Consider the following 16,463-nt stretch of genomic DNA (forward strand, 5'->3'; position numbering starts at 1 on the left):
ACCAGGCTTGCCTGAAGACAATTTGTGCCAATCCGTTGGTGATATTCAGGAGTTCGGATTTTTTGGAACTGCCGCTGAAGTTGGTGGAGAAAATTGCCGTTCAAAGGAAACTTCGATGCAACGATGATCAACTACTGGACGCGCTGAAGCGATGGGCTCAGCATCTAGAAGGAGCTGTTGATCAACATGAAGCACTTAGCAGGTTAAAGGATTTGGTTGAGAAGCAGCAAGAACTCAACCGCGACTACCAATGCAGAAAGTGGTTATTCTTCGGACCGATTTGCTACACGGTGGATGCATGTAAAGGAACCTTCCACGTGACTGCTCTGAAGCATCTCGATCTTCACGGAGTCGGAATCTACGTAGGCTGCCACGAGAACGAAATGCCAGTTTCAATGTCTATCTTGGTCATGAGCGGGGATAAGATGATCAGACGATGGCAAGCCAACGTCTCGATCAGGGAAGACATCTACGTTTATGACTGCATGTTTGAACGCATCTCGCTTCGTACCAACTCAAAAGTGACGATCATTTGTGATGGACCACGAAAGACTGATGGACCGCTGAAGAAATTCACCTTTTGGAACCGAGGCTTCACGTGGACTGGGGATAACTCTGTGCTGAAGTTAGAAGACGATCGCAACTACGAACACACAGCCATCGCGTACATTCTCTATCGAACTAAAGACTCCAGGGATTCGTTTTAAATCTTACATTTAATCAATTTCACACAATAAAGCTTACAACTAACATTCCTAAGATCGACTTTTGTCCTCAACGGTCCACGCCTCTCGGGCACTCTCCAACAGCAAATCACAGGTCCGTCCGAGTAGTGGATCGCCGGCCATGGTTTCCTTCAGCGCCAAACAGAGCCGTTGAATGGTTTCCTCGTTGAACGAACTAACCTTCAGAGTGTTGGCAATCGTTGAGCTATTCATCGGTTCTGCCATGAAGTACAAAGTCTCCAGAATCTCTCCCAGTGCCGTCTGAATTTCGAATTCGCCATCAGTTTCGTCGTTTTCCTCGTCCATTGGTTGTTGGGCGGAATTTTGCAACCCCTCTTGCTCTTTGGCCAGAATCGTGTAGATCTTCAGCATGGCCAGGAATGTTTCAGCGTGGAAATGGTACACGATTGCACTGTAAATGCTATTGATGCAAACCAGTATTCTGACGTGCGCCTTGGACAGTGGAATTAGACAACCCTCGGAACTCATCGGCACTAACACACGATAGACGCAGTACACGATTTTGTCGACCTGATCCTCGTAAACCTCATTAGCGTTTATTATAAAGTTTTCGTGGATCTCCAAGAACTTCTGAATCGTCTTCAGATCCTTGTTCGACAGAAAGTCCTCCTCAAACTGATTGTCGGCCGCCGTTTCGGGGAACATCTGCTTGAACCCTTCCATCAATCCCTCGATCAAGCAACTTTTGGCGAACATCTTGTAGAACTCATTCAACTGAGCGTAATCCACTTCCGCTTCCGTAAAACGATTGACCATCGCATGCACCGTTTCCAGCGTATGCTCAATCAGCTCCCTGTTGGTCGTACTGGCCAGTATAAAAGCTATCTTCTCCGTGATGTCCTCCACCTCGCGTACCACCTTGAACCAGCAGTACTCCTCATCATCCGATCGCTCCAAAATCGTCGTCAAAATCCTCATCAACTGCACCAGCACCAAAGTGTCGCTCGAGCTCAAGAACCCGCACAAACTGACCACCAAACCTTTATTCTCATACAGCAACCGATGGGTCTCTTCCACGCAGCACATGTTGCCCACAATCCCCAGAAGAATCTCCACCAGACGATTATCCTCGGACGCTTCCGAGATTCCCACAAACAGTTCAATCACGTCGTGTTTCAGCAGGAACAGTACCACGTCCTGCTCGATGGTCATGTCCCACAGGCTGCACAGGTCCTTCTCATAGTCCTCATCTTCCGCCAGGGTCCCCTCCAGCTGCGGAAGCTTCAGAATCGTCGTCAGCACGAACCGTTCGCTGTACATGGTTTCGCCGATCCGATCGCCTTTCAGTTTTTCCAGCACCTCACCGTCTTCCGGTTCCTCCCGTTCCAGATCCGTTGTTTCCACTGCGGTTACTGATGTCGCTTCTTCAATGGATTTTTCCTGATTCTGTACTTGCGGTGCTTCCGGGCTGGAGCTTTCCATAACTTCAAGTGCGCAAACTTCTGAAGAGAAAATTTAGAGCTCGTCGATTTTTGCGTTGGCTTTTCTGATTAATAATGGGACTGTGCGTCGCGTCCGTTTGTAAACAAAAACCGCACAAAAACATCATCGATCGTTTGACAGAGTTTTAGCATTGGGCGATGCTGCTGCAAGGTGGAGGATAAGGAACGAACTGAAATTGGAATAACAACCCGAATAAAATAATATGCTGATCAACCAGTGATTAACGTTCAACGTTCAACGCTCCGTCATCGTAATCATCGTCATCATCGAAACTTCAAGAGTAGTTTTTCTGTTCAAAACTAAAAATTATTCGATGAAAATGTGTTCAATGCACTCACGCTAATGGACTATCGAAATACATAGCACTTCATAGGAACCATGTACCTATTATGAAAATTCGCCACAATAAATCGGGTTGAAATTCATAGCTTTGCCGTATCAAACCAAAATTTGAAAACGAAAAATGTTTTCACGGCAACCTGGAATCGAACCAAGGGCCTTGCGATCGTTGGGCCCGTGCGTACACCACGTGCCTATCGACGCCTTGATGTGAGGTGATGCTAAAACGATACATAATCGTTCCACCTTTCATAAGGGCCCATTCACAAATTTCATAACTGTTATCACAAGCAATCCAGTGGTAGCATCGTAGCAGTCCATGGCAGCCAACTCTGAGTTGGCATTCTGACAAGTTACTCTGAAAAGAGTGATTCCATCACCAGCTCTTGTACTGAACAGTCGCAATTAGCTCTAATAAAGATTATTTAGAATATAATATTTTGGCGACGAGTTATCAAAGAATCCATTCTGGAATCTCGGAAAAGAAGAAGAATATCTTTATCGGGAGGAGAACCATCAGCAAACCTCGGAGGTCAAGATGTTTTCCGGCTCATTCTCCAGCAAAATCAGCAGATGGTGGAACAGAATGCTCGTCTAATGGCCATGATGGAACGTTTCAACAACCTAGAAGCTCCAGCCAGGACAGCAAGCGGCCCCGAATTCATCATTGAATCCCTAGCATCAAACATCCGTGAGTTTTGCTACGATCCCGAGAACGGCTTAGTATTCGACCGATGGTACCAAAAATATGAAGACCTTTTCCTGAAGGATGGCGTTAATCTGGATGATTCAGCGAAGGTCCGTCTTCTATTAAGAAGCCACAGTGAGAACGTGCATGACAAGTACGTGAACTTCATGTTACCGAAGCATTACCGTGAGTTTTCGTTTGCGGACACCGTCTCCAAGTTGAAGCAGCTGTTCGGAATGAGAACCACGTTATTCAGCAAGCGGTATCAATGTTTTCAAATAACGAAGAAAGCGGAAGAGGATTACGTGACACATACAGCGACAGTCAACAAACGATGCGAGGATTTCGAGTTGAACCGTATCACAGCCAATCAATTCAAATCTCTCATTTTCATCTGCGGATTAAGATCGCCGAAGGAAGCTGACATCAGAACCAGATTACTTTCAAAACTAGAAGCAGACGGAGAAGGCGAGTGCAAGTTGGACACCCTCATCAACGAATGTCAACGGTTGCAGAATTTGAAACACGACACCGCCTTGATCGAGCAGAAATCATCAATTGCAGCAACAGTATGTGCAGTCAAACAGAAGAAGCAACAATCGAACCAATCTGCGCAATCGACCAAGGACAACAAGCATTCTAGCGTTCCAAGAACACCATACTGGCACACGCTATGTCTGAACCAGACGATTATAAAAATCGAATGTACATCGGATTTTTTCTCGCTAGAGTTTAGTATTTGGGTTATATTTTCATAATCGGAAAGTTTTAAAATATCCCATCGGTGAAATTTTGATTTTTTTTCACTTTTAGCCAATTTTCATACAAAATCCCATTAAAATCACGTTTTTGATGCATTTCAGCCCATACAAAATGTATGGAAAAATTTTCACCGATAGAATATTTTAAAACCTTCCGATTATGAAAATATAGACCAAATACTGATCTCTAGCGAGAAAAAATCCGATGTACATTCGATTTTTATAATCGTCTGGTTCAGACATAGCGTGTGGCAGTGCGGTGGCATGCACTTTGTTCGTGATTGCTCTTTTGCGAATCATACCTGCAAATCCTGCAACAAAGTTGGGCATAAGGAAGGCTACTGCAGTTGCATTTCTGTGAAGCCCAACCCAGGATCCAAGAAACACAAAGGTAAAAATAAATCGAGCGTCAACGGCATATTTGCGGTTAATCAGATCAGCAGCGAAATCAGAAGGAAGTTCGTGAACGTCAACATCTGCTGCGTGAAGATTAAGCTTCAGTTAGATACAGCATCTGATATCACCCTCATTTCAAGACAACCCTGGGAGAAACTTGGATCACCGGATTTGAAACCAACAACAAGCGAAGCGAAAACGGCGTCGGGGAAGCCTTTGAATCTAGTAGGAGAGCTCACCTGTTCCATCAAGTTTGGAAACATCATCAAAGACGGCACCTGCTTCGTGACAAACCACCCTAATCTCAATTTGTTCGGCCTAGATTGGATTGAACTTTTTGAACTATGGTCTAAACCTCTATCAGCGATTTGTAGAAAAGTGCAAGCTACGCAGTCATCGATCTAGAAAAAAAACGAAAGTGAAGTTGTACCTCAAACAAGGTGCACGTCCCGTGTACAAGCCGAAACGTCCAGTTCCGTTCACATCCATCACGAAGGTTGACGCCGAATTGGATCGTTTGGAGCAAGCGGAAATCATCACACCCGTAGATTTTTCGCCATGGGCCGCTCCAATCGTTACTGTGAAGAAGCCTAATGGAAAGGTACGCATCTGTGCCGACTATCCCACCGGATTAAACGCAGCGTTGGAAGCGAACAATTACCCTTTACCAGTATCGGACGACATTTTCACCAAGCTGAACGGATGCAAGTTCTTCAGCATCATCGATTTATCTGATGCATATCTTCAAGTTGAAGTGGATGACGATTCAAAACAACTATTAACGATCAACACACATCGAGGACACTTGGGGCAGCAGGGACGACAGTCCAGGGGCTTAACGGACCCCCCCCCCAGGACCTCTGCGAGTTGGGAAGTTGCCCAGGATGTGGTGAAGTTCGCAGTGGGCTCTGATGAACCTTCATAAAAACCACAAAAATCCGAATGCAACTCTGTCACAGTGACCGGTGCCGCTTAAAGTACCCTAGCCCAAACTAACAGGAGTGCTAACCGGCACATCAGGATTGATACCAGTGAGATCCTGATTATGGCATACTGGTCGCGATACAAACGGACAAGGCATGGAATTACGAGTAGGAGTGCTTCGAGCACATTGGGACCAACGCCAGTACGGCCCCAATTATGTATACTGGCAGCGCACGACAAAGGACAAGTAACGGTATATGTACTGGATAATATGCTTTGAGGCTGACAGCGGCGACATTCTACTCCCTTAGTAGGGTCGGGTGACACTGGCCCGAAACGGCGAGTGGGTTAATGGCGCAGGCTGCCCCCGTCCCGTAAAACCGTGGCAGGCCTTAGAGTACGTTCCAAATCCGTCGCCTGGTTGTTCCAACTGGGCGGGATTAGGCTCAGATGCCATTACCTGACCTGCGCCGATCCGGCTCTGAACATAGTACCCCATAAAGGACTATGTCAACCCTAGCATGGCCTCCCTGCTTGCATAGATAACCATGGGATTATAAAGGCGACTATTCCAGCGGAGATGGATAGCGGCTCTTAGGGGGACCCATAAGAGATGATCAACCAAAACAAACAACTAGCGGAATGTGAAGGAGAGGCTTCTGGACCTATCAGTAACCGGCTAAGGTTCCCGCCAAGGAAGGAGGCGACCAACTTTATTGAAAACAGTGTGGGCAAAAGCCTAGATACTGTGACGACGGCAGGCACTGGCCGCTCCAGTGCAACATGTGTGGTGACCGATGGCCCGGGACTAATCGAGGCCATGGATCGCAATAGGGAGTACCTCCCTAAAATGCAGGTAGCTGCTGAGCAACTTGATGTCATCATCGAATATGTTAAAAGCAAAACAAATATCAGCAAAGACTTGAAAACAAGTCTACTGAAATTGCGACAATCAGTCCTAGCTGCAAAGCAGGACTACGAGAAAGCCAAGGAACAACTGGGCAAGGTAGAAGGCCAAAAAGACACTAGGTCGTGTCAGACCGAAGTGTTTTCCTTCACAGGCAACGCGAATATATCTGATGATATTATTCGATACGCGATGCGGAAGAGGGAAGCTTCCGGGGATGAATACGTGGCGAAAAGACGTATGGTTGCTAAGGGAAAAGTGACCTACGCGGCCGTCCTCCAAAGCGGAAAAGCTGGCACGAGCCAAGCCCCGCGATCAAGAGGACATGGCAACAAAGGAGAGGCCAACACCAATCCTAAGGCCAAGAAAGCCAAGAAAAAGGAGCCACGGGTTAACCGGAACCAGGCAGTGCATCCACAGGAACCACGGGCGCAAGGCAACAGCAACCCGTGGATACGAGTTGGAAATAAGAAAAAACAGAGGAAACCGAAAACGGAGCCCAAGGAGAGCGCTAAACCGAAAACAGCGAAACGTAGGAATTTAGGCGAAGCCCTCGTTATCAAAACGGAGGAAGCAAAATACGCCGAGGTTCTGAAGGCGATGCGAAGCACAGAGAAGCTATCGCCATTGGGCGCAGACGTGCGAAGCATAAGGCGAACTAGGATTGGTGAAATGATCCTAGTCTTAAAGAAGGACGCCAAGGAAAAGGGTGCAGTCTATAAGCAACTGGCACAAGAAGTACTTGGTGACGAGGTTGATGTAAGATCCCTTACTGCTGAAGCGACTCTCCAGTGTAAAAATCTGGATGAGGTCACCGATGCAGCGGAGGTCTCGGCTGCCCTCAAAGAGCAGTGTGACATCGACGTAGCCAGTAAGGCCATCCACCTTAGAAAGGGCCCGCAGGGCACCCAGGTGGCGGCGATCAGGCTGCCGGTCGCAGAGGCCAACAAAGCGAAGAACTTGGGCATACTCAAGGTAGGCTGGTCGGTTTGCCGGCTGAGCATACAACAGCCTCCTGAAGTTTGCTTCAAGTGTTTCGGGAAGGGCCATAAGTCGTGGAATTGCAATGGTCCCGACAGAAGTAAGATGTGTAGAAAATGCGGCGCTGAAGGCCATAGGGCAAGCGATTGTAAGCAAATCGCTAAGTGCCTAATATGTGTCGACAGAGCAGACAACGGACACTTAACGGGCGGACCCAAATGTCCGGGCACAAGCGGAGTATCAAAGCAGCCAAAACGGAAGTAACACAGTTAAATTTAAACCACTGTGATGCAGCCCAGCAGCTGCTTTGGCAGTCAGTCTCGGAAACCAAGACTGACGTGGTGTTATTATCGGACCCATACCGCATACCAGCCAACAACGGGAACTGGGTGGCGGATAGGTCTCAACAGCTAGCAGCTATAGGGACGACAGGACGATACCCAATCCAAGAAGTAGTCTCTAGCTCAAATGACGGTTTTGCGATAGCAAAAATCAACGGCGTGTTCTATTGCAGTTGTTACGCGCCCCCAAGGTGGTCGATTGAGGAATTTTCCCACATGGTTGACAGGATGATGGCCGAACTAGCTAATCGGCAGCCAGTAGTGATAGCTGGCGACTTTAATGCATGGGCAGTGGAGTGGGGTAGCCGCTGCACCAATCAAAGAGGCCAGCTATTGTTGGAATCCCTGGCCGCATTAAATGTAGAGCTGGCAAATGTGGGTACAGTGAGTACCTTCCGCAGAAATGGTGCAGAATCGATCATCGACGTGACGTTTTGTAGTCCTAACCTTTTAGGTACCATGAACTGGCGCGTTGATGACGGTTATACTCATAGCGATCATCAATCGATTCGCTATAGTATAATACCAGGCGGGCAGAAGGCAGCGCGATGTAACTCGACCCAAGCCCGAGGATGGAAAACAGCGCGCTTCGACGGCGAAGTATTCACTGAAGCCCTGAGGCGCGAACGAAACACTCTGGACCTAAACGGTGAAGAGCTAGTTGCTATGATATCACGAGCGTGTGATGCTTCCATGCCGAGAAAAGCCCCTCCTAGAGAGAACAGGCCGCCAGTGTATTGGTGGTGCGAATCAATTGCAAATCTTCGAGCAATCTGCCTTCGGGCTAGACGAAGAATGCAACGCGCACGCACAGAAGCACAAAGAGAGGAACGCGGTGCAGCATTCAGAGAGGCAAAGTTGGCTCTCAAAAAGGAAATCAAGAGTCGAAAACGGGCATGCTTTGAAAGTCTATGCGAGAGTGCCAATTCTAGTCCATGGGATGACGCCTACAGAGTGGTAATGGCTAAGACCAAAGGAGCCATAGCGCCCCAAGAGAAATCGCCCGAGTTGCTGCGATCGATAATCGATGTACTCTTCCCGCACCATCCCATAAGCCCATGGCCCCCAGCGCCGTATGCGGCAGATGAAGGAGAAGAAGTGGCGAGAGTGACGAACGAAGAGCTGGCAGAAGTCGTGAAATCATTCGCGTCAAACAAGGCACCGGGACCCGATGGTATCCCGAATGTTGCCTTAAAAGCGGCAGTGAACACGGATCCGGACATGTTCAGAACCACGATGCAACGCTGCATTGATCAAGGAATCTTCTCGGATGTATGGAAGCGACAGAAATTGGTGCTACTACCAAAGGCGGGGAAACCACCAGGTGACCCGTCGGCATATAGACCTATCTGTCTACTAGATACGACGGGCAAGTTATTGGAGAGGTTGATTCTCAACAGACTAGTACCGTATACGGAGAGTGCGGACGGCCTGTCCAACAACCAGTTTGGATTCAGAAAAGGTAAATCTACTCTGGACGCCATCCAGTCGGTCGTTCAAACAGCTGAGGTGGCAATCGAGCATAAAAGGAGCGGCATCCGTTACTGCGCGGTTGTCACTCTGGATGTGAAGAATGCGTTCAACAGCGCAAGCTGGGAAGCAATAGCACACGCGCTTCACCGCCTCAAGGTACCGGTGCAGTTGTGTAAGCTTCTAGAAAGCTATTTTGATGGTAGGATTCTACTGTATGACACAGAGGAGGGGCAGAAAAGCGTTCGAATTACCGCGGGAGTACCTCAAGGTTCAATCCTGGGCCCGCTGTTATGGAATGCGATGTACGATGACGTACTGAGGCTGCCCCTTCCGACGGGTGTTAAGATTGTTGGCTTCGCCGACGATATCACCCTAGTGGTCTATGGTGAATCGATGGAGGAAGTAGAGTTGACAACAGCGCACTCTATTTCCCTGGTTGAGGAATGGATGAAGTCTAGGAAACTAGGACTGGCCCGTCACAAGACTGAGGTGGTGGTGGTCAACAACCGCAAGTCCGAGCAACGGGCGCTTATCTCGGTAGGTGATAGCACCATAGAGTCCAAGCGATCCCTTAGGCATCTTGGGGTAATGATCGATGACAAGCTGAGCTTCGCTAGCCACGTTGAATATGCCTGTAAAAGGGCATCTACGGCTATAGCGGCGCTTTCGAGGATGATGTCTAACAGCTCTGCTGTAATTGCCAGCAAACGCAAGCTGCTGGCAAGCGTGGCGCTATCCATACTAAGGTATGGAGGACCAATCTGGTCAAAAGCGCTTAGAACGAACAGAAACCTAAAGCGGTTGGAAAGCACGTACAGGATAATGTGCTTAAGAGTAGCAAGTGCATACCGGACGGTATCTAAAGAGGCCGTGTGCATCATAGCCGGGATGACGCCCATCGGGCTCATCATCAAGGAAGATGTTCAATGCTTCAACCAAAGGGGTACCAGAGGAGTCCGCGACACGTGTAAAGAGGAAACGCTCAGAAGCTGGCAGCAGGAATGGGATAACTCCACTAAGGGTAGATGGACCCATCGACTAATACCAAATGTGTCAGATTGGTATGGTAGAAGCCATGGGGAAGTGAACTTCCACCTGACGCAGTTTCGGTCAGGACATGGTTGCTATAGACAGTACCTGCATAGGTTCGGGCACTCAGAATCTCCTGCGTGCCCCAATTGTGCTGGTGTAGAGGAAACAGCGGAGCATGTCGTGTTCGATTGCCCCCGTTTCATTGTTGTGAGAGGTCGCATGCTCACTACATGCGGAGGGGACACGTCCCCCGACAATATTATAGAGAGAATGTGTGCGGATGCCGAGTGCTGGAATGCAGTAACTACGGCTGTCACTCACATTATGTTAGAATTGCAGCGTCTATGGCGCGCCGACCAAGAGTTGGCTGCAGAGGATTAGCCCTGCCGAGGCTGGTCCCTTGTAACATTGTTTAAGTCGGCTAGGAGAAGCAGTTTGCCTAGGCTACTTCTGCTACACGTGTTGTGCTATATGCACTGGTCCCTTCCCGAAGAAATACCGTAAGGTGGTTCCGGGGAGATGAGGGTCTGAGTCCAAGGGTCATGTCGATGCACTGTTCACCACTTGAGCAATTCTAAATGAATTGCTCATGCACAGTGCATAGGCTGGTTTTAGCGGGTCGTCGTTGGTGCGTCATCCCCGCATTCCCTGAGTTATCTTCTCAGGGGATCTGTTTGCAGATTTCCCCCTTGTAAAAAACAAAAAAAAAACACATCGAGGACTCTATCGTTTCAACAGATTGGCGCCAGGTGTGAAATGTGCCCCCGGAGCTTTTCAACAATTGATGAACGGCATGATAGCAGACCTCGAAGGAGTTGAATCATTTCTGGACAACATCGTTGTATTCAGCAAAACAGAAGTAGAGCATCATCAGCGTCTCGAAGCTTTTTTCAAGCGCCTGGAGGAGTACGGTTTTCATCTTCGCGAAGAAAAATGCAGCGTTCTTCAAAGGGAAATCAAATATCTGGGCCACATTGTTGATGACAATGGACTACGTCCGGATCCATCGAAGATTGAAGCAATTGCCAAGATGCCTGCCCCAACCGACATTATCAGTTTGCGGTGAACTATTATTCAAAATTTGTGAAGAAAATGTACCAACTACGACGTTCTCTCGATGCGTTACTGAAGAAGGATGTCCAGTTCGTTTGGTCCTCAGCGTGTCAAAATTCGTTCGAGAAGATCAAGGAAATTCTGCAATCGGATTTGCTGCTCACTCACTATGATCCGAAACAGGAAATCATCATCGCAGCAGACGCATCAAAATCAGGTATCGGCGCAGTTGCCATGCATCGTTTTCCAGATGGTAACCTGAAAGCAATTGCTCATGCTTCCCGAACGCTGACGCAAGCTGAAGCCGGTTACAGCCAAATTGAAAAAGAAGGTCTAGCATTGGTTTTTGGAGTAACCAAATTCCATCGGATGATTCTGGGCAGGAAGTTCACGCTGCAAACCGACCATCAACCCTTACTGAGAATTTTTGGTTCGAAGAAAGTAATACCTCTGCATACCGCAAACCGTTTGCAACGATGGGCGCTGATTCGAGATTGAATATGTTTCAACTACACAGTTTGGCTATGCGGATGTGCTATCGAGGCTGATCAACAATCACACAAAACCTGACGAGGATTTCATTATTGCTGCTGTTCAACTGGAAGAAGATATTGCCAACTACATCAAGTGTTACTGAGTTTCTGGACGAATTGTTTTCCCGTTTTGGAGTTCCTTCAACTGTGGTATCGGACAACGGATCGCAGTTCACCTCGGAGCAGTTCGCCGCGTTCTGTAAATCCAATGGAATCCAACATCTAAGAAGAGCACCGTATCATCCACAATCCAACGGCCAGGCGGAGAGGTTTGTCGACACTTTGAAGAGATCACTACTTAAAATAAACGAAGGGGAGAAGATTGCCAAGATACTACAGGTATTTCTACAAACGTACCGTTCTACACCAAGTCGTATACTGCAAGGAAAATCGCCAGCAGAACTATTTTTTTTTTTTTTTACTTGTTCATTTATTTACAAGGCTCAAGCGCCAGCAGGCATAACGGAGCCGAATTCATTTGAAATCTTTTTTACATTTCGTTTTGATTCTTAATATCTAAGGTTAGCTTCGGGGAACCGTAAAACTCGCGGTTTAGTCGAGGTTAAGGAGAACAATATTTTAGGGAAGGATAGGATTGAGGGATCATTCCGTTGACTTTCAGCAGCGTGGTATTCTGGCATCTTTGCTGCTCGTCAAACTTCGAGTGGACAAACCGAAAACCTGTAACGACACAACAAGCGAGTTTCGAGGGGGCACAAGGTGGAGGAACAAACGACAAGACGGAGGAATCAAATATGGATTTCGGCTTGCTTCAAAAAATTGTACACAAGCTCCATATACACAAGGTCCTGCTTACCCAACACATCTCTAATGTCTTCCTTTTCTGGTTTCCCTTGGGCTCTGAGAGATGCACTAAGAACAGATCTGACAAAGTCGTATTCAGGGCATTCCCACACCACGTGATTAATATCTTGATAGCCTGCATCACAGCTACAGTGATTGCTATTGGTGAGCCCTATTCGATGGAGATGCGAGCCTAGAGCGTAGTGATTGGACATCAGTCGACACATGACCTTGATAAAGTCTCGACTGAAGTCCAACCCTTTAAACCATGGTTTCTTTGATACCTGTGGGAGAATGGAATGTAACCATCGGCCTAATTCTCCTGCATCCCATTTTTGTTGCCAACTGATCAAGGCTTGCTGACGAGCAATTGAGAAAAATTCGTTGAAAGCGATTTGTCTGTCATAAATATCGCCTTCCATAGCGCCCACCTTAGCAAGTGAGTCCGCTTTCTCATTGCCCGGAACGGAGCAATGAGAAGGGACCCAAACCAAGGTGATGGTATATAATTGATTAGATAGAGCACTCAGTTTAGATCGTATTTCGCGGAGGAAATACGTGGAGTGCTTTACCGGCCTCATTGATCGAATAGCCTCTATGGAGCTGAGACTATCCGTAAAAATGAAGTATTGATCAGAGGGAAGAGAGGCAATTCGCTCTAATGCATAATGTATAGCCGCTAGTTCTGCGACGTATACGGAGCAAGGATTTTGAAGTTTATGGGCGGCGCTATGAAATTCATTAAATACACCAAATCCAGTGGAATCATTTGTTTTTGACCCATCAGTGTAAAACGTTCTGTCGCAATTGACGTGACCGAACTTGCTTGCAAAAATTTTGGGAATGTGCTCCGATCGGAGCTGATCTGGAATTCCACGGATTTCATGCCTCATGGTCAGATCAAAAACTACAGCAGAATCAGAGAAGTTGGAGAAGCAATCATGATAGGGGACATTCCAAGAAGGGTTAACCTCCAGAGCCATGTACGAATAGTACAGTGTCATAAACTTTGTTTGAGGATTTCGATCGATTAGCTTTTCAAAATTGCCAATTACCAAAGGATTTTGCACCTCACAACGGATGAGGAACTTAAACGACAGTTCCACGAAACGATCTGATAAAGGCAGTATACCTGCTAATATCTCTAAACTCATTGTGTGAGTCGAGTTCATGCAGCCTAACGCGATCCGAAGACATCGATACTGGATACGCTCCAGCTTCAGGATATGAGTTCTCGCGGCGGATTGAAAGCAAAAGCTACCGTATTCCAAAACCGATAGTATTGTCGTTCGATATAGCTTTATCAGATCTTCCGGGTGGGCTCCCCACCATGTTCCGGTGAGTGTACGCATGAAGTTGATTCTCTGTTGGCACTTCTGATACAGATACCTAATGTGCTTTCCCCAGGTGCACTTGGAGTCGAACCAGACCCCTAGATACATATGCGATAAACCCTGAGTGAGTGCCTTACCCGTAAATTGCAGCTCTAGTTCTGCTGGATTACGCTTCCTAGAAAAGACAACTAGCTCAGTTTTCTCCGGAGAGAATTCGATACCCAGCTTTACAGCCCATGCAGACAAATTGTCCAGAGTATCTTGCAAAGGTCCTTGCAGGTCGTCCGCCTCTGGTCCTGTAACAGAAACAACGGCGTCATCTGCAAGCTGTCTTAGCGAGCAATTTTCCATGAGACAATCGTCTATGTCTCTAACGTAAAAGTTGTAAAGCAGGGGGCTTAAGCATGAGCCCTGGGGGAGACCCATGTAACTTATTCGTGAAGTTGTTGAGTTTCCATGAGAAAAGTTCATGTGTTTCTCAGACAACAAATTGTACAAGAAGTTGTTCAAAATCGGGGAGAGTCCACACTCGTGGAGTTTGTCTGAAAGGACATCCATACAAACTGCATCAAAAGCCCCCTTAATATCCAAGAATACTGAGCCCATTTGTTCTTTTTGAGCATAGGCCAGTTGAATTTCTGTAGAAAGCAACGCAAGACAATCGCTCGTCCCCTTACCTCTGCGGAAACCAAATTGCGTATCTGATAGAAGGCCATTCGATTCAACCCATTTGTCGAGCCGATGTAGGATCATCTTCTCGAAAAGCTTCCGTAGGCACGACAGCATTGCAATCGGACGATACGAGTTGTGGTCCGACGCGGGTTTTCCAGGCTTTTGAATGGCAATAACCCTCACTTGTCTCCATTCATCCGGAACAATGTTGCTTTCCAAGAATGCATTGAATAAGTTCAATATGCGCCTCTTCGCGACGTCTGGGAGGTTTTTCAGCAAATTGAATTTTATTCCATCCATTCCTGGAGCTGAATTGTTACATGAAAGGAGAGCGAGTGAGAATTCTACCATTGAAAAGCGTGAATCCATTTCAGTTCTTTCATTTGAATATTCACGAAATATCGCCTGTACTTGAACGGAATCCGGACAGACTTTCTTCGAGAAATCGAAAATCCATCGAGGCGAGCTTTCTCTGTCCTCGTTAACTGACGACGCGTTGCGCATTCTTTTACCAACCGTCCAGAGCGTTCGCATAGAAGTCTCCCGTGATAATCCGTTGACGAATTTTCTCCAATAACCGCGTTTTTTCGCCTTCACTAGACTCTTGAACTTACGATCGAGTAAGGTGTACCGCTCGTAATTATCTCGTACGCCGCGTTTTCGGTATGCTTTGAACGCGGTGGATCTTTCTCGGTAAACTCCGGTACATTCGTCGTCCCACCACGGAGTGGGCGGCCGCCGACGTATTGATGCTCCCGGTATTGCGCGACGCTGAGTTTGAAGAGCACTGTTAATGATCAACCCGGATAAGAATCGATATTCTTCCAACGGAGAAAGATCCTCGACCGACTGCACGCCATCGGTGATCAACTCGGCGTATTTTCCCCAGTCAATATGTTTCGTGAGGTCATAAGCGAGGTCGATCTGGCGAGCTTGACACGAACTATTGGTAATTGAAATTTTGATTGGCAGGTGATCACTACCATGGGGATCCTGAATCACTTTCCACGTGCAATCCAATGATAGTGAATTCGAACAGATTGAGAGGTCTAACATACTTGGAGGATCTGGAGGTTTTATTCTCGTTGCTTCCCCTGAGTTCAAAATTGTCAAGTTGAAATAGTCGCAGAGGTCATACAACATAGTTGCGCGATTGTCGTCCTTCGGTGACCCCCAGGCTGTACCGTGAGAATTAAAATCTCCTAGGATCAACCACGGCGCTGGCATAGCGCAGCATATAGCCGAAAGGTCTCGGCGAGATACTTTAGCACTCGGCGGTATGTATACACTGGCTATGCTAATACTTTTACTTCGGATTGTAAAATGACATGCAACTATTTCAATGCCTGTCATCGGGGGGAAATCAATTCTATAAAAGGAGTGAAGCTTGTTGATCCCCAAGAGTACTCCTCCATACCCATCCCCTCGATCCAGGCGGATAATGTTAAAATCGTGGAAAGAGATGTCTTTATCTGAAGTGAGCCATGTTTCACAAAGAGCAAATATGTCGCAGCGGCTGCTGTGAACTAAAAATTTGAACGCGTCAATATTTTTGATAATGCTTCTGCAATTCCACTGTAGTACTTCGATCATATCCCCGACCTCGTTGGTTAAATTATCCATCGAAAGATATGAACGAGTCAAGAATCGGCCAACTTGAAGCCAATCGCTTCAGAAGAGGTTTCACATAAGGAAGAATCATATTGATAAGACTTCTAATGGTGGGTGAGACTTCCAACGTTTCGAAGATGATATCCACTAACCCAGAAAGAGTCATTTTTCCAGAAGCCTCGGCCTGATTTGGCCGATTTCCCCGGAAGGTTTGTTGGTTTTCTGAGCGAAAAATTGGGGCATCTGGGGTTTTTGATGCTCCCGGAAGTGACGGGAAGTCTCCAGACGAGAATGTGAAGCCTGGAGGTGAAGTCTTTTTGGTATTTCCGGCACTTCTTGATTTTTCCAGAGGATTTTGATGCGTTTGTTGAACAACAGGTACGTTCTTAGAAGCCTGCTGTTGCAAGTGCCGCTTTGTAGCAGCA

At 47.1% G+C, this 16,463-nt stretch overlaps 1 protein-coding gene across 1 annotated transcript; it reads right to left on the bottom strand.

The window, feature by feature from the left end:
* Window positions 1-697: 697 nt before the first annotated feature.
* On the bottom strand, window positions 698-2,294 carry LOC5579460. Its single transcript, XM_001647708.2, has one exon. It carries the CDS (start codon window positions 2,166-2,168, stop codon window positions 756-758), a length of 1,413 nt encoding a protein of 470 aa, XP_001647758.2. The 5' UTR covers window positions 2,169-2,294; the 3' UTR covers window positions 698-755.
* Window positions 2,295-16,463: the final 14,169 nt, after the last annotated feature.

The sequence above is a fragment of the Aedes aegypti genome, chromosome 2, assembly GCF_002204515.2.
Source record: "Aedes aegypti strain LVP_AGWG chromosome 2, AaegL5.0 Primary Assembly, whole genome shotgun sequence".
Classification (NCBI taxonomy): Eukaryota; Metazoa; Arthropoda; class Insecta; order Diptera; family Culicidae; genus Aedes; species Aedes aegypti.

What these genes read in the sequence shown, in the direction of transcription:
- LOC5579460 (XM_001647708.2), bottom strand. Translation starts at nt 2,168, where the DNA reads ATGGAAAGCTCCAGCCCGGAAGCACCGCAAGTACAGAATCAGGAAAAA.